We start from the raw sequence: 27,665 nt of genomic DNA on the forward strand, positions 1-27,665 counted from the left end.
GGGAGCCCAGCAGGGGAAATAATGCTGAAAGGAAATCAGCATGGATTCATTGTAGGTAGATCCTGCCTGACTAACCTTGTTTCTTTTTATGACCAGGTCACAAAATGTTTAGATGCAGGAGTCAAGGTAGATGTCATCTACCTAGACTTTAAGAAGACCTTCAATGTGGTATCTCATTCTTTTCTCATACATAAACTGACAGGCTGTGATATAAATGATTATACGGTCAGGTGGGTGGCAAATTAGCTTAAGGGTTGCACCCAGACAATGGTGGTGGATTGGTCAATATTGACCTGGAAAAATGTAGGCAGTAAAGTCCCACAAGGCTCGGTCCTTGGACTAGTGCTATTCAATGTCTTTATGAGTGACTTGGATGAGGGCATGGAGAACACCCTGCAAATTATACCAAATTATGGGGCAAAGTTAACACCCCAGAGAGTAGGGAATGGATCCAGGTATATCTGGACAGGTTGGAAAAATGGTCAGAATGAAATAGGATGCAGTTCAACAAAGACAAGTGCAAATTGCTGCACCTGGGCAAAAAGAACCACCAGTACACTACCAGGCTGGGAGATGACCTTCTCAGCAGCACAGCAGTGGAAAGGGATCTTGGAGTCATAGTTGACTCCAAGATGAACATGTGTTGTCAATGTGACAAATTGATCAACAAAGCTAACCACACTTTATCATGCATTAGCACATGCAGGTCCAGGGAGGTGGTGCTTCCCCTCTGTGCAGCACTTGTCAGGCCACAGTTAGAGTACCACATCCAGTTTTGGGCACCACACTTCATGAGGGATGTGGAGAATCCTGAGAGGGTTCAGAGGAGGGCCACTTATATGGTCAGAGGCCTGCAGGCAAGGCCCTACCAGGAGAGACTGAGGGACCTAGATCTCACCAGCTTTCACAAGAGAAGCCTGACAGGTGATCTTTTGTCTGCCTGTAAACTCATCTGGGGAGGTCAGCAGGGAATAGGAGATGCTCTATTTACTAGGGCACCCCCTGGAGTAACTGAACAATGACCACAAGTTGATGGAGAGCAGATTTAGGTTGGACATTTAGAAAGAACTTCACAGTAAGTGTTGCCAGAATCTGAAATGGGCTTCCAAAGGAGATGGTGCTCTCCCCTACCCTGGGGTTCTTCAAGAGAAAACTGGACAAGCACCTGGCTGGGGTCATCTAACCGCAGCACTCTTTCCTGCCCAGGGCAAGAGGTTGGACTCGATGACCCACTGAGGTCCCTTCCAACCCTAACATTTAGGAATCTATGAGAAAGTGATACAACATACAAATAGAGTGAATAGAAGGCACCTATACACGTGCATCGAAGCTGCTCCGATGCGTTGTACAGTGTGTCGGAGCAAACAGCATTAATTGAGTCTGCTGGAGTGTGGTAATTACTACACTCCAGCAGACTCCAGCATCATGTGTATCAGCATTCCGATGCTAAAAATGGTGGTGGGGGTGCTTTAACTAAAGCTCATTTGACAAGCTTTAGTTAAAGCGCTCCCGCTGCCATTTTTCAGCACAGGGACCTTGATGCATGTGATACTCTGGGTGCTTTACTTAGAGTGGCTCTTGGAGCAACTTCCAAGAGCCACTGTAATTAAAGCACCTCCCTCTCCTCCCCCCACCCCATCCCCATCTCCCAGAGCATGTGTGTAAATGCCCAGAGTGCCTGACAAGCCATATTGCTAATGTCACTGTTTTGTCTAGCAGGAGTAATGGTTGTTGCTTTTCTCTGTAATTCTTTGGGTGGAGTTAGTTAGGAGAGAGTTAGCTAAATGGAAAGAAAAAAGGCGAGAAATAAAAGAAGGGAAGCATTCATGGCAGGGTCCAGTGACTGAAAAGTAGACCTTGAAGGAAGAGGTCCAAACCTATTTTTGTGGGGAGTACACACAAAGCAGGTATGCAATGCCTCACTGGAGTACTCCTCAGTATAGTCCCTTGAGGGGGTATTTGTGCACACTAGGCCTTTTTACTAGTGGCAGTCTACACCTCAGCTTCCTCATTTCCTGCTCTGAAACGCAAGGAAAGCAGATGTCAAGAAAGACAATAAAGCCTGTATTGTGTTTGATTAGATTGTATGACAGCACAAAAGCATTGTATCTTGGACTGTTGGTTTTTACTAATCTAATACAGTATGCTGTCAGTTTTGTGATATATTCCTATGAGAGAAGCATAAATATTTATACACTATGGTAATGAAGATGCAATGAAATAAAGAATACTTACTGTATTACTCCTTTAATTCTCTTACCAGCAATTCTGAGGTCTGTCATTTTATTTTATTTGTGGGAGGGAGGACAATAATAACATAACTGGAAAGAGTAACATTAAATAACTGCTACAGTGTCATATTTGTCAACATTCTCCAGTAAACATGTGGGCATGATGACCATTTCTGCTTGCTTCACATGAATAATACTAATAATTAATTCCAAGAAATGCATTGGCTAGGATTACTATGCTTACTGGATAGCTGAAATCACTCAGGCCTTTGCCTCATGCCATGGGAGAAGAGGCGACTTCAGAAAGGTTTCTATCTGAGGACAGCAGCACAGATGTTTGTCAGTCAACAGCTGTTTAACACACATGCCACAAGATCCAGTGACCAGTATAGTCTGATATTTTCATTGGAATATCAGAGCCAGGTTACACATCTTGGGAGTATTTTTATTACTCTCTCATAAATAAACAGCATGCCACTTCCAAGCCCAATATGATAAATATACCTATTGTAGTGCTCTTCTAAAAATCCTAGCCTGTGATTTTCAAAAAGGCACACAGGTGCACACCTCCTCTCAACTTTGGAACAAAGAGCAGAAAAAAAATTGATTCTATAAACACACACTTATACAGACTATTTTCTGCACTGTTTTTATGAATCTGTGACTGGTGTGGTAGGGTATGGTGGTTGCCCCAGAATGAAAAGCCAAATTCCATAATATATTAATTGCTGCCAGTAATGGTACAATGCTGCTGGGCCCAGAATCTTCAGCCCTTGGGTCAGAGAAAAGGATAGAAGTTGGAAGGAAATAAATGTATAAGAAAAGAGGTTTTGTCTCCTTAAACCTCCCATCTGTGGAGGAAAGTGTTCTAAATGCATTCTAATATCTTAACAATTTCAGATCTGGCCCAAACTTTGATCTTGTGATAAACACACGTGGGAGTAAGCACTTGCACTTAATCTCTGGTCATTCTCCCAACATACTGCTAAACTCCAAATGTCTATAGCTTTAACGGAACAGAAGTTCGAGACACACAAATTGGTTTAAAAGTGGTGGAACTTGGTCAAAGATTTGCCCTTCCCATCAAAGGGTGAATGTGTGTTCTGTTCGTTACAGATCTAAACTACACCACTTACAAAAAAACACATAATTTGATCAATTCCGCCTCCAGCTTTTTGAATGTCTGTACCTAGCCTAGCAGAATAAAAACTTGCAGGTTTTGTTATTCATATTACAGACCAATGTTACTGTACAAACACACTGTGCCATGCAACAAAGTACAAGCCAGATTTATGAATAGTGGCTTTCTTAGCCACACAATAAAATGATTTGACAGTGCGCATTGTTAATGAATGTTGTGCAATATTTAATCCTTTATTTTGATCAGCTATTTGTTGTTAGTTATCAGGTACACATAAGCAGTTTTTCTGGCACTGGAATGCACACATTTGTGCAATGTACCAAAGAGTAACTAGTCACTTCATTGTTACAATTACTATATTCATTATACAGAGCTCCTGAAGAGTGTGTTCTGCTAATTCTATAAAAATGAACAATGATTCCTAATTGCATGTGTGTTTTCATGTTTGCCATAGCACACTTGTACCATGTGATATCTTGCATGTGCTTGCTCCTTTTGTCTTGGGCTGTGTCTATATCATTTTGTGCTTCCAGATAGCGGTGGGTGTGCTCGCAAACGTGCTGCAATGTCTGTCACATTAACAGCTGTGAAGAGGGTACAAAGTTCTCCAAACCTATTGGCTGCAGGTATAACAACTAACCAATATAATACCACCCTTCAATGGCTTTATGTAATGGCTGAATTGCTGTACTGTTTCTCTACAAAGATGAGATAAAGAGTAGCTAATATTTCAGTTCTGCTGGCAGCTCTAAGTTATATGGTTGCCATGGTTCCACAATACCTGAATCTCTTAATCTAGTTTGTTTCTGAAGATGTCCTCTTTTTTCTGGCTGTATACAGTAACATTAAATAAAAGGTCAAACCACGTCAGAAATTTTGAAAAGGTGTTTTAATTTAAAAAGAAAAATCTTGCCCATGTCACGTATTTTGCCCATGTTCCCATTTGTCTGCTTGCATCCATCTATTTTCTTCATAGGGAAATTATCATGAAGATCTGGTTTTGTTTATTTCAACCATTTTTGGAGACTACTGTATTGTCATAAGTAGATTATAGCTGCTGTTGTGAAATGACAGGTCAAAGCCAGTTAAATTTTTAAGAAACAAACTTCTTATTTTCAAGAAAATCTTCCTACAAATTAAAAAAGAACAGATAATAAAATGGTAGAAAACATTGAGTATGGAGACAGAACCGTTTGTTAATTAGAGAACAACATTCAGGGTTGGTTTAAGTTATTGGAACTTTAATGTATGTGTATTGGCACCAATATGGCCAAATTTAGTGTAACTTACCTGCTAGGTATAAATAAATGAGGAACCTATCCAAGTGGTATAGCAGCAGTACCAAACAACTGGAATACATAAAGAAGCTCAAAGAATTAGTGAACAAGAGGGCCTAAAATAAAATGGAAGGCTGAGGGTTTCTCTACTTCCTTTAGTTTTCTTTGGTATTATCATGGTCATTCAACTGGAAACTTCACGTTCAAAAGCCCCACAGGTTACATCTGTAACATTCTTTATAGGATATGTACATACCATTTCCCTTGACACCTGGGAATGTATACTGATGTTTCAATATATTTTCAAACCTTCCATGTTTCACGCCACCAAATTGAAATTACTGTTACACTAGCTCATCCTAAATACATATTAGCAGATTTGATTGAAGAGCTCCATTTGCCCACCTCAGTTTAAGTGTCTGTCAGCAAATATAAATCCCTGTCTTGAGAAAAAGGTACTAGGTGTGCCATATAATTTAGTTCCTGGCTGAACAGTACCATGAAAACTGTCAGCCTGAAAACACTTGCTGGAGTATTCGAAGAGCACAGATGAGAGAGAGCATTTGTATTAAATCAGTTTTTTCCCGACCTGATCAACAACTTCTGTTGTTTTTTTTACATTTAAATTTTATAGGTTGGAAAAGTTAAAAAATGCAAGGGGGCATTGTAAATTTTGCAGATTCCTCAGTTGAGAGTATCTAATCCATGAGGATAAGAACCCCATTGGAATCAATAGGGCTGCTTGCACAAGTGTTATGTAACATGAATAAGAGTGATAGCATTGGGCCTTTAGAGATTAGTGTCTGTATAAATTATAGATGTAATATTATGGGTCTGGCATTCTGTAACATGTCTGACAAAGTCAGTATGATTTATTATGAATAAAAAGGCAAATTGAGATTTTAAAAAGGTTTTGTATATTGTACTTAGTCCATACAAGCAGCAATGCTCAATAGTGCCATTTTTATGTTGATAATTTTAGTGGATTGCTACATATTTAAAAAATTGAAATTTGTTTTAAAAACCCTATAATTCAACTTCTAAATGTTTCAAACTTACTCCACCTTTAAATCATGAAAGCACCCTGTGTACATGAATGTATCCTATGCTAATATATTATGTAATATGGACAGTTACTGTCTTTCTTTTTTAATTGTCTAAGAAAGCCTACAGATTCCTACATTCTTCTACCACTTAAAAATCTCATATCTACCATATGTGACCTCTTTATTTTTAAATGAAACCCTTCCATAAGCTGTGCCATTTCTTCTCATATATAGACATGAGAAGGTAATAACATTTTAGCATTTATGGGGTGGGGAGTAAAAAAACAATATTCTTTATTTTATTCCCTTTCTGAGGTAGTAGTGATTAAATAACAGTGCTGTAACTCTCAGAGTACAATATCATCATCTGTAAAATGTAATTTAATTGAGCAGTAAACATGGGTTACCTGTGGTATAATAAGCTGAGCTGAATTTAGGTAACAGAGGGGAAAATGTGAATATAGAACAGTTAGCTTGTGTTTTATAGGCCTTTTCCAACTGTGCATCATCAAAGGAAATTTATCAAAACAGTTTCCATATTGTGAAAACTGGCTCTTCTGAGATTATCACAGTTACCATCAAACTTCCTTAACTTAGATTAATTTTTACAGTTACAGTTGCATCAACTCCTTTAACATTGTCTGTGAAAGGTTTTTTAATTAAATACAAAGATAAAGTACTTAAACTTTCATATCAAAATACAGATAGCTACTGGTATGAAAAGAAAATAATGCTGTTATGCAGCTTAAAATATTTTTTGCTGAAAAAAATTGAATAATTTCATTCTGAGAGAAGTCTAATTTATAGTGGTAGAGGCTGATTGATGTGCAGTCTATTGGCTAGATTCCCTTGGTTTAGACTTTAAAAAAACACTGACACACCTATCCTTTAGTCTCCACTAGCGTCTCACAAATACCCCAGTTTAATTTAATTAGCTGGGGGACTCACCGTAATTAGCTGTGTAGGATGTATGCCTCTAGTTATTAAGAAAATAAATTAACTTTATAAAATTATGCCAACCAGATTTTGTCCCATTTTTATCTGTGCAATCCTAATGAATTCATGCAGAGCAATGGTAGAAAAATAACAGACAGAAATGAAAACATTCAGTAAGGTACTGCTCTTAGGTCAAATTGCTTTTTATAAAGTGCATGTTATAAAAATAAGAATGTAGTCCTAAATTCTTTGCATATTTTAAAATCCCAACATGGTCAATGTCAGGGTGTGCTGAACAAAGAATAAAAAATCAGGCCCAATGTTGTGTATGGTATGCAGATCCCTAGCCAGGAAAATTGGCTAATAAACATTAGTATTAACCTTGATATTTCTTTTCTAGGGCCTGATTCTCAGTCTCCAGATTCAGGTAAATAAAACATATGTTCTCATGCATAAGTATAATAGTATAGTAAGTGGTTGAATAAAAGCAATCTTCTAGTCATCTAAATAGACACTAATGCAGTATGCAAACCTTATTGATTTTTGCAAAGTACCTTGGGTAAAACCCATAATTGTGACCAGTGGGTGAGCAACCATCTGTCTTAAGTATCAGAACTCTTAGTGTTTTGTCCAGCATTTAGTTAAATATCAAGTATGACACCCAGTCAGTTCTGATCATCCTTCAGTGGATTGCATGACGGAGGCTCACCAATAAGCACAGCCTGCTCAAAAGCAAAATACAGCATGGCGTAATAGTTTACAGCATCAACACAACAGTGTAGGACAGAAACTCTTAACTCATAGTCATACAGAGCTAAAATACTAAGGATGGAAAACCAGATAAGTGTAGTTGGAATACTAAAATCAACACCTATGCACTCATAAAGAAGTGCATTAGAATTTTTGATCATTGTAAGGTCCCCTCTACATGTTACATATATCACACAATTAACTGATTAATTGCACAATTAAATTTAGAATGGCTACATGTGCAAGTAACTGTCACACCATAAAAGGTACATCCAGCTATAAAGTTAGAACTGGAAAATATGTAAAAACTTTTTAGTTTGCCTATGTAGCAAGGTAATTATGCCCTGTGGCTGAGAGGCCCGTCAGCTGTTGGACATGTAGCTGTGGGAATTTGCTGCTTGCTGGTGTGAGAGGAGCCGGGGATGGTGATTAGATCTGCTGGACTCCACAGTCACCTCCTGCCATGCATGTGTGGCACAACTGGAGGCCCAGCTGTGTAGATCACACATCAAATCCCATCACACCTTTAGCTGAAAATCTTGAGGGACCCTAAGTGACAGCACTTCCAGCAGCACTGAAAAGTTTTGGCTATAAACCAACTTGGGAAGAGTACAGCCTTTTTCACTACCACTATTGGTTTCAAAAGAACCGCCAAAGACCTCTCATAGAGCATACATAACCCTGTCATCCTCCTGAGTACACTGCATGCAGATCTCTCTTCCCCACCTATTATCTCCAAGTCCGTTAGATCAGGGATTGTGTTTTTCTGTGTATTTGGACAATGCCTAGCATAAGGAGGAGCAAAAATCAAGAATTCTGCAATTAAGAGCATCTAGTGATCCAGATTCTCCTGGCTGGCGGGTGGAAGATGAATTCAGACTGGGAACAAAGGCTCAAAATATTAAAACAGCTTACCAAAGATTGTGGTGAATTCTCCCTCACTGAGAACCTTTCAATCAAGTGTGGTCAGTTTAGTGCAATAGATGCTCTAGCTCAGCACAAGATAACTTAACAGGAATTAATGAATGTCCTAAGGGCTGCATACCCAGGGGCTAAATTAGCCCCTTCTGGCCTTAAAATCTGTGCATCTGTGAATATGAGAACTACTGAATTAATGATAATACTGATCAAGCCTGACCGCTTGAATTTGCCAAATCTGACAAGCTTAGAGCTTGAGAAGCTGTAGTTTCAAGCTTACTTCTATGACTAATTTAAATGCCTATATTAACAGTAAAAGTAGGAAGATTTTTAATAGTAACATAGATACATAAGAACTGTTTATCAAAAATGTGGTTTTTTTCTTTTTTTCCCCCTTAAAAGCTTGGAGATCTTATAATGATGGTAGTAGAGAGACATTGAATGGAGACACTAGCAGTTCATCTCTTGCAGCAAAAGGCTTTAGAAGTGTCCGGCCAAACCTACAAGAGAAGAAATCACCAACTCAGGTAAAACTGCACACACTGTTTCACCCACTGGTATTATACATGAGTAAGCTTAAAGATATACAATATGCAGATGTCGTGCCCTATGGTGCATTAGCCAGATGTTTTCCTGCCATTAAGTATTACTTATCTGTACAGCAGCTATAGATATAGTATACACTGCTGAAGGTGTATCTGTGTGCTGATTCACTAATACAAGCTACTTTCCAAGAGCAAGACTTTCAGTTAATAAAAATAAATACAAAAAAAAAGCCTTATGATGGTTTCAGGCTTCAAAGGCTATTGACTATGCTTTATATTCCAAAGAAAACATTCTTCATGGAGTATATGATAGCCGATGATAAAGTTTTATTAGATTAATTAAAAGTTAGCTAAAAGTACTGTTCTGCTGATTTTTGCAACTAAATATAACAACTATACTGAACACCATGAAACAATTTGTCTTAATTTAGAAATGCATTTATCTGTCAAAAAAGGATTAAAGTCACATTATAATAGCACTTACATTTCTATTTAAATCCAAAAATTTTAAAAGTATATGTGTATAAATGCTACGTATAAATAGCAGCTTGTCAACTTAAATTATAAGTATGCATTTTAAGATATATTAAAAAGCTTTTAAAAAAATTGATTGTAATAATTCTTATACAATAATGTCAATGCAAAGTAAGAATGTATTATCCTGGCCTCTGTTTTAATTACAATTTGTGCTCTCTATCAACAAATGGATTCTCTGTTTTTTCTAAATGTCAAATTTAAAACTGAGTGCAGTGAAGTATAGTGGGGATCTGATTCAGTCTTTCTTTTGACTTAAATGATATTTGGGATAAGCTCCAATTCTTTTGTTTAAAATGACAAGCCTAACTCAAGTTACTTTTCCTGCTAACATTTACTTTCTCTCTGTTTCTCCTTTAATGTTGTTTTGCTGTGTGTGGATGCTTTTGGCAAATAAGGCACCTCAGCCACCCCCTAGAAAAGAAAGTTTTTGGAGAACGGAAATAACTAATCTCAAAACAAACAGAATTAATTTTCAGTCAGTAACAATCAAGCCAACTAAAAACTTCCCTTCAGATACTGTCTACTGTACTAACAAGGAGACTGTCCAGAAGACAATGTCTTCTAAAACATCTAACACAAGTGTGTCCTGCGCACAAACAATCACTAAACCACTAGTCTCAGTCTCCAGTGAAGGCACAAACACCATAGCTGGCCTTAGTGCTAGTCTTCATCAAGGGCACAGACAAGGGTCTCAGAAACGTAGAATTTCTGCCCTAAAATTAACCCGGACACAAGACCCAACAAACAGCATTCCTTGTAATACACAGCAACAGCCTGAGCCTGTTGAAATGCCAGCATTTCCACAAAGGCCTGCCTCACCTACCTGTAACTCTGTGCCTGAGATACACACAGCATCTCTTTCCATTCAGATAGCTCCCAACTTTGACAATAAAGCAGAGCCTGAAATCCAAGAACATCCACCTAAGCTTTCTCCAGACACTTCAAAGATGCCTTCAAAGGATATGGGACAAAAGTCTACAGTTCCTTCTTCTGCACAGTCTGCAGAATGCCATGTGGTATATTAAACTTTTCCATCTTTTGTTTTAGACCTTTTCTGCATTGCTTAAACTTTCTGTTTAGTATACTCCCATCACCGAGACTAGAACTTGTGATTTCTGGGTAAAACTACCTGCCACATCATTCAAAATAAAACTGAACAATTAAAAATTTTTAAAAGGGAATTGCAGAAAAAAACATACCGACCTAGTTAAGTGGGACGGCAGGTTTAAATTACATGTTGGAAATAAATTATCTTGGTCATCATATTGTACAGATGGTAATTATACATAATAGGAAGTTGTATTCCTCAGAGGGAAGTGGCACAGTCCCTAAGTGGCACACCCTGTTACACAGGCATTGTGCCTCTACCACCAATAGAAGGGAATATTGGGAACTGGTTCCTGTTGGATCTTTGAAATATTGTTGCTTCTATGCTCCTCACCTCTCTGTAACCAAATTTACAGCTTCCCTGTGCACAGAAGATAAGTAAGAAGAGTTATTGTGTCAGCAGCCTCCTCTATTCAAGAACAGATAAATTGTGACCTGTCTCTTCTAAGCTGTGTTCTTTCCAAATGCATTTATTAAGTCTGAGGTTCTTGTCATATTCATCTCAGGTCTGATGAGTATAAAAGTGAGTGTCAAACATGAGGGCGATGTCAAAGATGTCAGCTTCTCAGGGGGTATGCTTTGGGAGAGGCTAGGATTTTTGTGTGTGCAAAACAGAATAATAATAATGGGATCACTTTGTGTAACTGAGTGAATTTTGCCCATTTTTAAAAACTGCTTGAGATAGTAAACCTAATTTTCACTGTCTGGCAGACACATCTCCTATCACATACCTGTAATACAGAACACAGAAAGGAAATTCTTTCAGGTCACTTTTGGTCATTTCTTAAAAAAAAATTAAAGTGTATACAGTATTTTATATAATTATAGAGATCCTTTAGACCTCTGCTTTGTTTCAGTTTTATTAAGCCTTTTTTAAGCTTAGTTCTTATTAGGGACAAGCAGAGATATTTCAGTATTAGCGAGATATTATGATTTCCATTGGACTGCAAATCAGTCATAATAATTTAACATGCAGTTTACTGCATAAAATACATGCAATGTACATGAACTATGCACATCTATGAACATATTTTTCCATTAAATAAGGGACACATACCTTATACAATTTCACTGTATATCATCATACAGAGGATACATATTAAACAGTTTGCTTATTACCCCTTAATATCTGGAAAACCTACCACTGAATGCTATTACTGCTGTTGCTAAATATATGTGATATTTCCATGTATCGTATCATTATTTGCACTTGCTTTCCATTTTGTGAAATGCATTTCAACATTCAGAGTGGAAGTTTTTAGAAAACAATAGCTTTTCCAGTAGTTGTACTGGAATTAAAACCTAGATCAAAACATTGCTAAATAAGGAAAGTCCAGACCAAAACTTTGCAACTCAGGCTAAACTATTATAAAAAATTAATTCTTTGCAGAGACAAGCTCACAGGAAACAAAGGCATTCAACATTATGCATTGTAATTTTATAATTCTACAGTTTTATAAATCCTCCTTATCATGAACATTTCAAGTTAACATATTCAGTCAAAATTATATAGGGTATATGCAAAACTGATGGGATTCTGAGAGGCATAATCAACTTTATCTTTTGCATATTTAATGATCTAGCTGATATTACAAACTTATCTACTAGTCTGTATGTGATACAGAAGTCTACTGAAAGAAAAAAGCTATTCTAAACAGGAAAAGGACTACTGGAGGAAGATAAAGTATACTAAAGGAGTTGTTTTCAAGATTTTTCTCAAATTACTCTACATTATGGTTGCATCTACATCTTTTTGAAGTAGTAAAGCATGGTGTAGTATAGGCAGCTACTGCGCCATGTGCACAGCACATGGTTAAATTTTGCCACTACATCGCTGTAGTGGCATGCTATACCCAGGTAGCACACCACTACGGCAATGTAGCTGGTGATCACATGCAGACATACGTGATCACTGTGTCACCGTAACATGCCATACAGCGATGTAGCATGTCACTAGGTCACCGTAGGGCAATGTGTAGATGCTCTCTGAGAGAAATACATAAAGCTTAATATCAGCTTCAGCAGGCCACTAGGAAACATATAAAACTTTCTTCAGGCATCAAAAATCCAGAAGAGCGAGCTAAGTTTAGAATGTCTTTCACAGGACTTAGTAGAGGATTAGTCTTCAACAAACTATTTATAATAATTAATGATCAAATACCAAGCAGATATGGTTTAGGCAGTGTTTCTCAGCTGGTAGCTCATGACCCAAAAGTGGGTAGCAAGAATATATGAAAGGGTCATGAACAAACTTTAAAAATGGATTCTCCTTAATAGGAGAAAAACATGGCTTTTCCCTTGCAGGCTGCCAGAGTTCCAGCCTGTAAGGGGCTGCTTGCCCCCGCCCCCATGCTCCCCACACACCCCCTGCCCCATACCTGCCTCCTGCCCCACACACTGGGGGGCTGGGGTCTGGGGGCAGCAGGTCATGAGTGAGGGGCACTGAATCGGGACTGGCTATCAATGTTTACAAATGGGTCCTAGTACAAAAAAGGTTGAGAACCACTGGTTTAGAGTAGTCTATCTTTGACAGTAAAGCAGAGCCTGAAGAATTTGGCATCATCAGTTCTGTATCACTGCTTTTCACCGTGTGGTAAAAATGCCAACATCTTCATTTCTTGGAGTCAGGGCAATATTAGTAATTTGGTGGCCTCACTGTTTCAGTTATAACTGTACTCTTTATTGCTGCTGATTTAGAAAGATTTTCATCCAAATGAGTAAATTCAATTCAAGTTCAAGTCATGTGACACCAACAGTGAGGAAATAGTGTCAAGTCCAGTAATGAAAATTCAGCTGTCTCCAGCATCTGCTATAGCCAAATACAGGGATTACAGGAGACAAGCAGGTGTTTAGACTTTTAAGTGTACATGACGAAGCATGCCACCACATGTTGAAAAATGTGTCAATGTGGGCAATACAAATAATAGCCTGACACATTTTTCTTCTCTATATTACAATACAAGTTTTCCTTCTGTCCATCATCTAAGGCCCCACATACATTTATTTAAATAAGTAGAAGAGTCTCTTTTAAATAGAAGAGTCTCTTCTACCCTGTTAATCTGGGTACTATTCCACTAATTAACAAATACATTATCCTGAAACAATCTGTTTACACCCATGTGAATCAAAGTATTTGTCCAAAATGTAATAATCAAAGTGGCTCATAAACATTTACCTTCTGTTTTCCAAGAAGCACTGAGAGAAAAAATTGACTTTGCAGCATTTTCTAAATATTAGAACCTGGTCTACATGGGCTGACAAATTGAGAATGAAAAGCAGTATTCTTTCATGGTCTGATAATTCTCTTCTCTCATGCCACCTTCTTATGTCATGATGAGGAGAGTCAGATATTTGTTAATTCTTGATTAAAGTGATGAAAAGCAGGTCTGACCCCCCCCCCCGCAGAGACAGTTCCAGCTATAATCAGCTTTTCAAAGTACATTTACCTATTGATCTCTTGTCTGCAAAAGTCTGGTTGCCAAATCCCTCCTAATTTTCAAGATTGGAATAATTTCTAAATACTGTTGTGAAAAGAATGCTTGGCATGGAATCAGACTGAATAAGCTGTCTGAGTTTTACCAACTGTACATAGTAGTGCCTGTAGAATTCAGTCACAAGCCGCAGGAAGGATGGTATAGGTCTGGCTCCCTTTAGGGTAGGATCTGCCCTGCTATCAGAAATAGATTTTAAAAGTACTTCTACAAAGACATATAGATAAAATCTTGGCTCCTTTATAGTCAGTAGCAAAACTCTTATTGTAGCATACTTAATAGTTACTATCAAACTACACAGTCAAGAATCTAAGAGAGACACCCCAAAAATCCTAATGTATATGCAGTTCAGTGCTATTATTTGAAAAGTATGGTAGATCTAGAGGAAACTTAGGATTTTGCATCTGAAGAAGGATTCATTACATATGAAAGCTTGTCTAAGTCTATCCCAACCATGCAGTTAGATCAATAAAAGACATCGACCACCCAAAGCTTTGCCTCTCATATATTTCCTGGACCATCACAGCTGTATCTTTCCAATTTGAAATAGTTCTTCATCACATTCAGCCCATCAGGGAACCTTTTAGAGCTCTGTATTAGCACGCAGCGTGAACTTACACATTATGTTTAGACAATATTAAATCTGTAGATTGTTAAGTGGTGTTAAAGTTAGAACGGGGTGCTCTACACCCTTACAGGTTGGAAATTTGGTGGTAAAGGAACAATGGAAATCAATATTATTACCCTCCCCTGCTACTGAATTCCCAAGCCCCACGCAGGCCAATCTGAGCTGGACCGTGTCCTGTTCCCCCATGTGGCAAACCTGGGGCCAAGCAATGCCCCCTTCCCTTGCATGCTGGCCAGGCTACGCTCCCTGTCCCTGCCCCAAGCACACCAGATTGGACCCACCGGCTCCAGCTCATGGAGGGCTTAAGCACTGTTCATCCTCCCCAAGGGGGGAAAAAGTTTGGGCACTACCAAGTTAGAACATGCTGTGAGCAGTTGTACATTAAAAGTTAATATTGTTTCTTGCCTGAACAGCTCTGACTTGCTGCTTAGAGGTTTGGCAAGCAGGGGTGTGGCTAGAAGCAAGGACATCTGAGCATTATCCCTGTTCTGGGAGGCAGGCCTGGGAGCAGTGCATCCTGGGGTATTGAAGGGCTGCAAATGGCTCAGTTTATCTCCATGGAGCAGACTGAAGTTACCCTAATATGAGCTAGGTAGCATGGCTTAGATTTAAGTCTTGCGTGAAGTGGTATAACTTTGAGATTCTCTGAGGGAACTTAGCATAAGTTAATGATCTTAATGTGCAAATGCTCACATTCTAAGTGCCCTTAGTATAATCTAAGTATAATGTGTAACTTCACCTTAATGTACAAAGCTGTTGTACCATAGTTTTGTATATCTGGAGGAGCTGGGGGTGTGAGTGGGTAATCAACACTTCCTAAGCATTGGAAAATGGCAGGTATAGTATAGCTTAAACATTGAATACGCGTGATGTCCAATAGTTTGAAAAAAAAGATTAGTGACTGGAAAAGAGAGACAGCTCCATATGGTCAGGAAAGCCATACAGCTCTGCAGTAAGCCAGAATATATCAAAGCTCTTGTCATATATGGACTTTTATTCACACTTCATTTCAAGACTTGTCTCCTGGATTTGGAGAGCAGGCAGAAGTGTGATATGACTCACTGAATGATATTTTATAAACACTCCTACTCAGAGAAAGGTTAAAACCTTCAAAAATATGCATAATGAAAGAACCACTAAAGGTGTAGCAGTATTAGTAGTTTCTTATGTAACTACTGTCCTTACCTAGAAGAATGCTTTGGAAGATACCACCATACTTCTGGCAATAAACCCAAGAGATACAAAAAACCCCCTCCTGAATACAGAAGATCAGACCTCTGGAGAGAACTTAGATTAGAATAATAGAATCATAAAAGATTAGGGTTGAAAGGGACCTCAGGAGGTCATCTAGTCCAACCCCCTACTCAAAGCAGGACCAGCCCTAGCTAGAACATCCCAGCCAAGGCTTGTCAAGCCAGCTCTTAAAAACCTTCAAAAATAGAGATTCCACAACCTCTCTGGGTAACTTGTTCTAGTGCTTTACTACCTTTCTAGTGAGAGAGTTTGTCCTAATATCTAACCTAAACTTCCCTTCCTGCAACTTGAGACTATTGCTCCTTGTTCTGTTATCTGCCACCACTGAGAACAATCTAGCTCCATCCTCTTTGCAACCACCCTTTAGGTAGTTGAAGGCTGCTACTAAATCTCTCAGTCTTCTCTTCTCCAGACTAAATAAGCCCAAAGTTACTTCAGCTTCTCCTCATAAGTCATGGAAACGAGCCCCCTAACCATTTTCATTGCCCTCCGCTGAACTCTTTCCAATTTGTCTACATGATTTCTGTAGTGGGTGGCTCAAAATGGGACACAATATTCAAAATGTATGTGGCCTCGCCAGTGCTGAATAGAGGGGAATACCCACTAGTTTTGATCTTCCGGCAAGAATCCTACTAATGCAGTCCAGTATGCCTTTAGCCTTCTTTGCAATAAGGCACACTATTGGTTCATATTCAGCTTATTGTCCAGTGTAACCCCTGTGTCCTTTTCTGCAGAGCTGCTGCTTAGCCAGTTGGTCCCCAGCCTGTACCAGTATATGAAATTGTTCCAGCCTAAGTGCAGGACTTTGCACTTGTGCTTATTGAATCTCATGAGCGGGGATCCAGGTTTCCCATTTCCGATGGAAAAACAAAAAAGCTCACAGATTTCATTTTAACAGATAAACATGTGGATTTTGCACTTTTGCAAAGACTGACAGAGTTCCAGCCCACAAGGGGCTGGGGGGAGCGAGAGAAGGGCAGTCAGGTAGGAGGCACCATGTGCATGTGCGCACATACACAAGCACGTGGCCACCAGCAGCCTAGAGAGCAGGTCCCAGAGGTAAGTCTGTTGGGGAGGGAGGGGGCTAGGGCTGAGGCTGATACCCAGACAGAGCAGTGCATGGGGCCTGTGGCCCAGGGCCAGAATGTGCAACTGCAGGGCCTGGCTGGGAAGTAGGATGGAGCTGCAGGCAGCTGATCTGGGAGGCAGAGGGGCCTGGTTCCCCATCACTGTGCTCACTGATGGGGGTGAGGGGAAGGGACCCCCAGATCTGTGCAGATCTGGGGTGGGGGTGGGGGGTGGATGCACACTTCCCACTGCAGGCTTGGGCTCCCTGCTCTGCTGCCCTCCCCCTACTAGGTGGGACCTAGTTTGACAGGGCAGAGTGGAGCTGGACAGGGAAGCTCCTTGCTGCTGCAAGCCCTGTGCCACCCTGGTGAGTCACTGCCTGCCCACCTGGCAGCAGCTGGGATGGTGGCACAGCATTGTGTCCCTCGCTGCTGCTGGGCAGGTAAGGGGGTGCCTCGCAAGGATGGCTTCCCCACCCAGCCCCACTCTGCCCTGCATGCCAGGTCCTGCCTACATGCTGCAGAGGCCCCCCACCCAGGCTCCACCCCAGCCATGATGCCCATAGGGGAGGATGAGCCAGGCTCCACACTCTACTTGCTGCAGCAGCCACCACCTCCCACAGGCAGCAGCTGGAGCTCAGGTATTGCTGTGAGGGGGCTTGCGGCCCCGGGCCCCTGGCCCTGGTGTCTGGTGGGGGGGCAGGGAGCTGCGGGTGGGGAGTGAGGGGCCTGGATCTGTGTCCTGGTTAGCAAAAGGGGGATGAGGAGCTCTGATTTTCCGTGATAAAAACCCCTAAATCAAATGCCGAAATTTATAGATACTTAGAATTTATTTGATTATAGTGATTATGGCACTGGTAGGCTTCCAAATTGCTTTAAAATTGTAAATATATCAATTAAACATTGTGTTCAATTGATACTGATATATACAGTGCCATTTCATTTTAATTGAGGGTTTGGGGGTCATTAAATCAGAGAACTCGGGGGTTTTATGAGAGAATTTGTGATTTTTAAACACGTGATATTTCTTTTGTTCTAATCCTCCAATTTGTTGAGTTCTCTCTGAATCCTAGTGTATCTACTACTCCCCCCAGCTGGGTGTCATCTGAAAACTTGATGAGGGCGCACATCCAATTGATGAAAATATTGTACAAAACCAGCCTCAGAACCAACCTCTGGGACACTACTTGATACCAGCTGCCAACTAGACATCAAACCATTGATTACTACCCTCTGAGCCTGATGATCCAGACAGTTTTCTGTCCACCTTACAGACCACTCATCCAACCCAAACTTAGTTTGCGTGGAAAAATGTTGTGGGAGACTGTATCAAAAGCCTTGCTAAAGTCAAGGTATATCACATCCACTGATCTCCCCGCATCCACAGAGCCAGGCAGCTCATAGAAGGCAATACGGTTGGTCAGGCATGACTAGCTGTGGTGAATCCATTCTGACTGTTCCTAATCACTTTCTCCTCCTCTGAGTGCTTAGAAATGGATTCCTTGAGGACCTTCTCCATGATTTTTCTGGGGACTTAGTCGAGGCTGACTCATCTGTAGTTCCCTGGATCCTCCTCCTTCCCTTCCTTGAAGATGAGCCCTATATTTGCCCTTGTCCACCTCTGGGACCTCTCCCAGTCACTCCTGTCCAAACTGTGTATGGGCAAAAGGAGAGTAGTAGAGAGAGAGAGAGCAAAACAAGAGATATACTTGGACACTAAGATAAGTTCTTGAGCCTCACAACAGCAAAGACTCTAAGAAGGGCATTCTTCATTTTGTGCCAAATTTCTTCGTTGTTCACCAGCTGATTTGAGAGATTAGAATACGTAGAGTTTGGTCTGCAAAACTGAGTGCTGGGAAGAAATTAGTCCTGACAGAATCTTGCTGAGACCTAAATTCCAGTGAAAAGCTACTTGTTTATTAGCTTTTTCCCTTCCATGGAGGGGAAAAAAATCTAAACTGCCATGGAACATGTGGCTTTTTGGTTTGCTTGGGTTGTTTTCTTTTGTGCAAGCATTTCTTTTACCAGTCTTTTGGTGCTACTTAAGTGAATCTTCTTTGTAGGGATATAAACTAAGAACTCCAAAAATCATTTCTGTGTAGTTTCAGATAATGTACTTTCATGTCTGCTAGCCACTGGCATTGTGAAAGTGCTGCAGACAGGCTGGCAGAGACTGTAAACTTCATGGGATAGGAACTAAGTAAAGCAAACATGAAACAGATAGACAGTTCAAGGGACAGACTAAACAAGCCAGCTATTTAATATTATTAATGCTCAATATAAAATATTATTAGTACTAATTGTTTACTCCTTCCTTGTGGACATCATGGAAGAAATGGATCTTCAGGACAGATTTGAAAAAGGAAAAGTGTCCTGGGCAGACCAGAATTAGGAAGGATTTCCATGGTTTGAGAGTAACAAGGAAGGTGGTTTAAGGACAGCTGGGGGAAGGCAGACAATAGAGAGCTGGGGTTGACGTCACTAGCACAGCACAGAAAAGAAAAGGTTTGTAGTTTTATTGTCCTTCGAAAATGTGCCTTTTAATTTCAGGTGTAAAATATTTTTAAGCCATTCTTTTTTGGTATTTTAGCATATTTATTAAGGCCATTGTTATTGTAGTTATGTTACTGGTAACTGAAATATAATTTTGATTAACACCAATCTAACTTCCCCTAAATGTTAATATTAAATACATTACACTAGTTGTGTATCTGCTTGAAATGACTTTATATGACTTCAGGATTTTATATTTCTGTATTGCAGCATAGAACATAATACCCTATGAAAATGTTTGATAACCAGACTAGACTAGACACCCAACAGATTTGTTACTAAGAAAAGGCACATAGCAGACAAATAGGCTGAAGGTGAACTATTTTACTATATAGTGCTGCTTCCCCCTACAAAAGGGTAATGCAAAAAATCAGTCTTCCCAGTAAGTTGGAAGAAAATGTAACATTTTAAGATAAAAAGGGGAGGGAGGGTGGAAACAGTGTGAACCTTCTAGACAGGTCTGTATGAAGACAAAGGCACAAACATGTGCATGAGAATGGATATATGCAAGCATGCAGAAGGACAAGAAGTATACACAAGTGTGTTTAAGAGTATGCATACATGTGCTGCATAAGAACAGGGTACAGATGTTTGGCTATGCAGTGTATAACAGTTTGTTGGGGGTGCATATTTTCCCACTGGTACCTCTGGGTGCACACTGGTGGATGCTGTGGGACAAGTATGTACATACTAGTAGTACATGTGTTCACAAAATCTCTTGCTGTATGTATTAGGGCTGTGCGAAGCTTCAGTTGCTCATTCGATTCAGCGGAGATTTGGCCCGATTTGATGGCCGAATCTCTGAATCAAAATTGAATCAGGAGACCCTTTAATCTCTCTGAATCAAATTGGAACTCTCTGAACTGATTCAGAAAGATTTGATGATTCAGACATAGACACAGCTTTATCTCTTATGAAATTGAATTACATTTCTGCACTAAGCACACTCTTGGCTGTCATGGCACACTCAGCTAGCTGTAAAACTAGCTATGAGACTAGGAGGATTCATAGATAAGGTGGGACTTTGCGATGATCAAGGTCTTCAGGAAAGATGTTATTTTTTAAAGTTTTCTTCAGCCTTCTGTTTTAAAAGCTGACAAAGTCCATTCTATAGAGCTGTTCAGAAATTTTTCTATTGCATTTATTCCAAAAAAATGTGAGCACCAAACTATTTCTGTCAAAAAAAATAGTTTTGTTAATAAAAATTATGTAATTTTCTGTGGAAATTCGTTTCACAAAAGTAAAAACATTCTGCTGAAAGTTCTATTTTATTGAAAATCAATTTTGATGGAAATTTTGACCAGCTCTAAATATAAAGTCTTGGATGTCAGGAGCGTGAACAAAACTTTACTGTTATTTCAGTGACACAGTTTACAGGTAACACTGCAATTTCACATAGTTTTGCACTTTATTGCTCCTGCAGAAAGTTGCATATTTGGAAAAATGAACCCTTTAGAATCATTCATGACATCAGCTAATTGTCCAAAATTTAAGATTAAATAACATTTTATTAATATGAAACCTCCAGTCAGTTTCTGTTATTTAAAATGCATTTTACTATAGATACCAACATTTACATTAATGCTGATTTGCAGTTCTGCAGAAATCATTCCAATATCTCTGGTCAGAGTTTTCAAAATCAGATATCTAAACCTCAACACACAGATTCACAGATAGACCCATCTGTAAACAGACTGATTTTGAGAGGTGCTGAACACACACAGAACTTGATTTAATTGAGATATAAATGTGAGTTTAGGAACTTAACTTTCAGTCAAGCTTGGAAGTGTTAAGCCCAGCTTTGAACTTAAAGAATAAGAGGTATTTTTACCCATTTATGTAAGAGTGTGGGTGTACCTGAATGCTTGTATGCTATCATACATAATATATTTTCTCACATACCACATGCCCCCAAATTGGACAATGCATCTTGTTTTGAGAAAGCAAAATGAAGAAGTCTTCCCTGCCACAGCACAGGATCATCATGGCTGAATGCCTTTGGGTGGATGCATCACTCACCCTCTCCTTCTAGCTCCAAAGCTCAAACTTTAATGCTGTCAGAGCTGTTTCCAATTTAGCTGCTTGAGCTTTGGAGCTGAAAGGAGAAAGACAGTGACACTGAGAGTGTCACAGCCCCTGGCAGCCATTACAGCATCCCCATGTTTGCATTCTGGTGCCGAAATCAGCTTCCACACTAAAAATTCACCCCAATTTTGTTAATTTCTGGGGGAAAAGATGTGTGTGTTATGTGAGTAAATACAGTATTAAAATTAGTTCATTTACTTCTCTCTGAGTTACCTCATCTGTGTATTGGCTGTTGAAGCAAGGCCAGCAATTTGGTGGCACATTATCATGCATCATATTATGTTGCACTAATTCACAAAACTTATAATAAAATGCTATGAGTCTGTCTTTAAAGACCATATTGTACCACATCTGCTCATTTTATGTGAATTGTGTGGATGCTTTAGGCTTCTTGCCCAACATTTTGCCATCCATGACCTTGCTACATAGTAACATACAAAAACAAACAAAACAGCTTATTTGGAACTTTTCATTATAGAGAAGAATATGCTGACATGTCTATGACTTTCACAAGCACTAGTAATGAGATCATATTTAGAAGTCCCACGGCTTCTGACAGCTATCTGTTTCGGCTGTTTTCCAATTTCTGTAATTTGCATATTCAAAATACCTACCAGTAATAGATCCAACAGAACTTGGGCTAGTTTTGCTTGGTACATGGCAATAATTAACTTGATCTATTTCCTACTTAAGTTAATGGAATCTGTATCTGTAAATCAGTATTTACAGTTGCCCTGAAGTGCTGCCTTTGATCTGGTACTTCAGGAATTGAATCCACACGCTATGAATGATCAGAGATAGAAGATGGTAGACAGTAATATGGGTTGCTAAATATTTCCATTGCTTAAAGTTCGCTGTCATTCTATGTTAAGAGGTACCCACAGTTTTTTTAAATTGTTTAGTCCATCTTCAAAAAAATGTTAATTTTAATATCAGTGATGACATCTTTCAAAAGGAATGGTAATAGCTATGCCTGTGACAGAAAGTCTATTACTGTCAAAAACATTGAAGTTTACCCTCATGGAGCTGAGAAAATTCATGCTGACAGAATTCATTAGGAAGTGCTTAGAGTTTCAAGGCTCCTTGTACATGCATTTTAAGTTTGATATCTTTGCATTCTTTGAGAGAACAATGAGATTTTTATTTTTGACCTTGCTGACAAATACCACGTGTTAACTTTTTCTGAATCCAATTTTTATTTTCTCTCTGGATGCACCCTGGATATCCCTTCCCTGTATTGTCCACCTCTCCTTTTCTCAAGCATGCAAGTTGTGATCCTGTATAGAAATTGGAAGACAGGTCAGTGGTGTTCAACTTCTGGCCCACTGAATTGTTATCTGGCCTGTGGGGCTCCCTCAAGTCCAGAAATTTGGCATCAGGAGAGTGGCAGTAGCATTAATTGCTCCAAGAGCCATGGCAATTAATGCTTACATTGCTCCTCCACCATTATTTCCAGACCCATGGGAGCCCCATAGTCTGGATGATATAGCCCTATGTTCCAGATGGCTCCATTGCAGGGTCACCCCATGGCAGATCCAGGGCACAGGGGTGCATGAGGTTACCGAATGTGGGGTGGCCCACAGGATGCGCTCACTGTGTTAAGCTATTTGGTTTTCCATATCTCCAGTATAACAGTTTAGCTACTTGAGCTAACAAACACCTCTAACCATTTTTTCTGTCATTGCTTCTTAGAGGACATCTCCTCTCAAGGACTTTTGGGGCTCCCTGTTTTCAGGGCCTTCTAAAAATATATTACCTCTAATAAGTCAGTTTTCTGGCTCATGCCTTTTTACTGAATTGAAGAGCATAATCTTAGTCTTAAGTATTACTGATAGCCCTGTGTCCCCTTTATTACTTATGTATCCAACAATGAGCTGTATCCAAAAGTGAGCTGTGAAAGTCATGCATACACCTTGATGGAACCATTGGGTACCTTAAACAACTGGTTTTTTCTGCTGTGTAACTGTAACTTGTAAATGTTCATGTGATTGTCTTTCATTGGACAGTACAGTGCTGATATCAATTTGTGACTGACACAAATGCTTTAACTACTGTTTGGGCTAATTTCTTAGAGAGTTTCATTGATAGATCAGTCAAACATCTCCCAGCCAAAAGTGAATTTTCTATCCTTGAAATCATTTTATGGCAAATTGTCCCGTAAAAGACTGTGCTTTTGTTTTAGAAAGTAGACCTGAAATAATGGTCGAAATGACTCATGATTCTGAATTTAACTGGTGTCATTCTCTATTAACAACCCCCTATTTTAACAAAGACTTAGCTCTTTTTGGGTACATCACTAATGTTATAACTCCAAATGTAATCTCTCAGTCTATTTGGAGCAATTAATTTCTATTCTCTTGTTTAAGATTCTGTAACTCTTAATTCCTGGAACTTAATGGGACTCTTCATATAAACACTTGTTGACATGAGAAATGGTTATGGAACTAGATTCTTAATGGATCTCATAAGCATCATGATCTGGGTTATGCACCTATATACTGTGAAGGCATTTTAAATGCTCAATTGAGAGCATTCAGATGCTGGATTGAAAGATTATTCTAAATGCTTGGGAAAATCTGTTAGATTTTTAAGGGGATTTTAAAGGAACTGAAGTTAAAGCTTTCTCTTCCAAGTAGAGGAAATAACTATGGTATCTTCAGTAACAGTATGATAGCTATGAGTAAATGCTGATTTTTTTAAATATGGTAGATGTTGTGTGATATATTGTCCTATAATTTATAAAGATTTAAAATCCTCAGAATCCCCCCTTGGAAAGATTCTGCATTTTCTCAGCCCTCAGAGGCAAAATTATTAGTGCTGAGATAGGCAACATTTCTTTAAAATGTGTTTCAATTTGTCATGTAATACGTCGGTAATTGACAGGAAGCTCTTAGCTGACAGCATAGAAAGTTATCATGTAGTTGCTTAATAGGGAGTTGTTGCCAGTACACTTTTCATGTACCTTTAATTAAGAAAAAAGGCGAAGCTTGTACTTTTTGAACAAGTTTTTGAATGAGATCAAGTTCAATATGTTATGTAAGATTTAAAGCATCAGAACACAAAGCTCATCCAGCATGTGGCAAACTTCCCAAAGCGCTCTCATTAAAATGTTCACATATTCTTAAGAACACTCCCACCCTGATTTTAAAGCCAGCCAAACATTATATGTGTTTCAGTACTAAACCATCCCTGCAGAACTTCCTTTTACCAATCCTCTTGCTACTTCTCACATTTAAGCCTGGTAACCCTAGTAACTAATATGTCTTTTAATCTTGAAAAGGCTCCCTTCCTCTATATAAGTTGTGACCCAGTAGGACTACAGGGTGCCTCCAGGGCTGAAATTCTAAAACTATAAGTATGTTTTATTTTTATCAGTGAGGCAGTGGAAAAGTGTTAATCCACTGGAAGAGGCAAAAATTCCGGAATCCATTGTTTAAAACTAATGTGTACATTTTTTATATAATTGGAATTATTTCAGTCTATTTTTTGTGCAATCCTGCTAATTCATACATTACCAGTTGTTTCAAGAAATCTGATGGAAAATGTACCTTGTTTAGGAGAAAGGAAGGATAAATATTTATGACAACTGCATAAACCTTATATGACTATGCTTTTATGAGCCAAATTAACAGAGTGTTTTTGCCCGAAAGCTTGCAAAGAACAATTTTTCCAACTATTTAGTTGGTCTAATAAAATATGTCGCATCTACCCAAAGAACATTGTCTGCCAAATTAACAGGGGCACCCTCTAATCTCATATTTATGTAAAACAGAAAATACAGTTATCCTACTCAAATTTCAATTCTAGATATTAAAACAGAAAACACATTGTGAATATTTATCCCAGAATACTGTGGTATCTGGCATTGCTTCCAGTACTCAATGGATTCATTTTCTTTCTGCTTTCCTACTTTAATATAGTGTGATTGATTGATTTTCTAATCTATGTGAACATGAATTTCCTGGGAGTGTTTTAAAACTTACATTTCAGTGATCCTCCTACGCACAGCAAAAGGCAAAGGGGAAAGGGTTTTTTTTATTAATTTGGTAATATGTGTTCTTTTCTTATTTTTTTCTCAAACCTCAGCTTGGAAACCAGAAAGTAACTGCCAATGTGATGGAGGTAAATGCTTCACAGACACACAGACAAACTGCAACAGAAGCTTCTCCACTGCCTCCTCCTTCTGTGGTACCAGTTAACAGAACCTCTTTCTCACCAGACAATGACACCCATCTAGCATCATTTACTTTGCCAGCGCTTGATGATATTTTGCCTTCACGCTTTTATAAAACCCCAGCCCTTTCACATTCTTCATATAAATGCCCTTTCATAGCTCCTGAAAATATTATCCACAGGAACGAAACAGCCTCTGTAATGACAGACTCTGCCATGAGCGAGTACTCCTCCTGCACAGTGAGTGAGTCCTCCACAGCTATTCTAGATGAGCTGCAGACTTGTAACTATGATACTACTGACTGTTCTGAAACACCTTCCCCAACCTTGAGCCAGATGTCTGCTGTGTCAGATGGTGCCACCTTAACCACCACTGCTGCCACTTCTCATGTAATTATCCTTCCTTTTTCCTGCTTCATTTTGTTCAAACAGGCTGACAAAGGGAAAGAGAGCTCACTCTGGTTGGTTATCCTGTTGCTCATACAAGCATCCTGTTAATGATTTGTTCAGGTTCAGTGCCCTCCAGTTATGTGCCTTAATGAAGTCATGTTAAATTCCCTTTGTAAAGCAGATTCTGTATAACTACTTGAAATTACACAACATAGTCGTTCAGGCCTAATTTCAAACGAGGCATACTGAACAGCTTGTTTATGAATGGGACATTTCCTGATTCTGGTTTAGTCCAGTTGAATTAAAAGGAAGCGGATCATGAAATTTAAACAGATCCACTTGAAGTACTTGATTGATAGATGTCCAAAATTTCAAGAGGCATCAGTGCAGAGTTACAGATGGCAGGCACTAGCATAGTGTAAATTCACGTTTGATAAAAAACCTAACAGAACCTTGTTTTCCCCTAGCCCTGACCACTGACTGCATGAAGCTGCTTCTGTTTTCTCTCCTCTAACAGTTCCCTTTCTTAAGCACAGTTGTCATACAGGAAGACTGGTATAAATATTTTAAACTTGGATCCATGAAATTCAGTTATTTTTCTGAGGACTGCACTTTCTCTGGTAAAGTCAAGGAAAATAATCAAGTGCAAACATACACATATGTGTATTATGAATATGTGTATATGTATGAAAACATGACAAAGTTATGGAATATGGGTAAAACACTGCTCACTTACTCGCGAGTGTTCTCATTTATATTAAGGTGTCTGACAATGGAGTCACATTCAGCCCTATATTTAGATTCAGTCCTATATTTAATTAACAGGTCACTGAATTACACAACTGTAAAAATTCTGAATTGGGGCTTTTTGGTGACATCTCAATAAACGGAGGCCAAAGCCCTACTGAGTCACAATATTGCCATATCCGTAGCCCTGTCCAAGTATTTTTGTATTTTATCATTTACACATGGAGCCAGTGCAAAATTTAACTCAATATAATTCTGACTCTAAAATGTTGTTAAGTGGTTTGACCCCAAAGTTGAGGAGGCAATGTTCTGTCTTTTTAAATTATGTGACAAGGTTTTGGGGGAGTCAAGATCAGTAATTTTCACTTGCAATGCAAGTATAAGAAACTGGATTTTGTTGGAACCATCCAGGTATAGTGCTACTGCCCACTGGTTTTAACCAAACATAGAACTTTTAGCATAAAATAAATGCACATAGTTAAAACAGCCTGAGTGCAGGATTAGCCACCCCTTTATGGAACTGCCTAAGTATTTTTAAGTCTGCATCTGAAATAAAAAATAATAGGTCAGTAGATTAAAATGAGTGGATTTTTTGCTAGACCTGCCTTCTTTTACAGAGCCTTTTTTCAGGGAGATCTGCTAAGATCTAATCTAATTATTACTTTCACACCTCATACCACTGGGTGACCAGAAGGGAGTTTTGCCTTTCCACAGCATACATCTCTTGACTGCCAGCAATGACTCAGCCCTAATGCAATGGGAGAAGGATCCTTCCTCTGAAGGAGGAAG

The 27,665-nt window shown here is 39.1% G+C and overlaps 1 protein-coding gene across 6 annotated transcripts in view; it reads left to right on the forward strand.

Annotated features, from left to right (window-relative positions):
• SORBS2 (sorbin and SH3 domain containing 2) overlaps positions 1–27,665 on the forward strand; it is a 405,698-nt gene that overhangs the window by 285,960 nt on the left and 92,073 nt on the right. For 3 of the 6 annotated variants that reach the window (XM_090036070.1, XM_090036067.1, XM_090036068.1), the window contains exons 6-10: positions 3,906–3,998; positions 7,032–7,058; positions 8,702–8,826; positions 9,777–10,397; positions 25,653–26,129. In XM_090036070.1, coding sequence (XP_089892196.1) covers positions 3,906–3,998; positions 7,032–7,058; positions 8,702–8,826; positions 9,777–10,397; positions 25,653–26,129 — 1,343 coding nt within the window. The remainder of the gene's footprint in view (positions 1–3,905; positions 3,999–7,031; positions 7,059–8,701; positions 8,827–9,776; positions 10,398–25,652; positions 26,130–27,665) is intronic. The other 3 variants (XM_090036069.1, XM_090036072.1, XM_090036071.1) reach the window with 2 other exon arrangements.

Source organism: Crocodylus siamensis, chromosome 2 (genome assembly GCF_052110815.1).
Source record: "Crocodylus siamensis isolate JL-2025a chromosome 2, ASM5211081v1, whole genome shotgun sequence".
Taxonomy (NCBI): domain Eukaryota; kingdom Metazoa; phylum Chordata; order Crocodylia; family Crocodylidae; genus Crocodylus; species Crocodylus siamensis.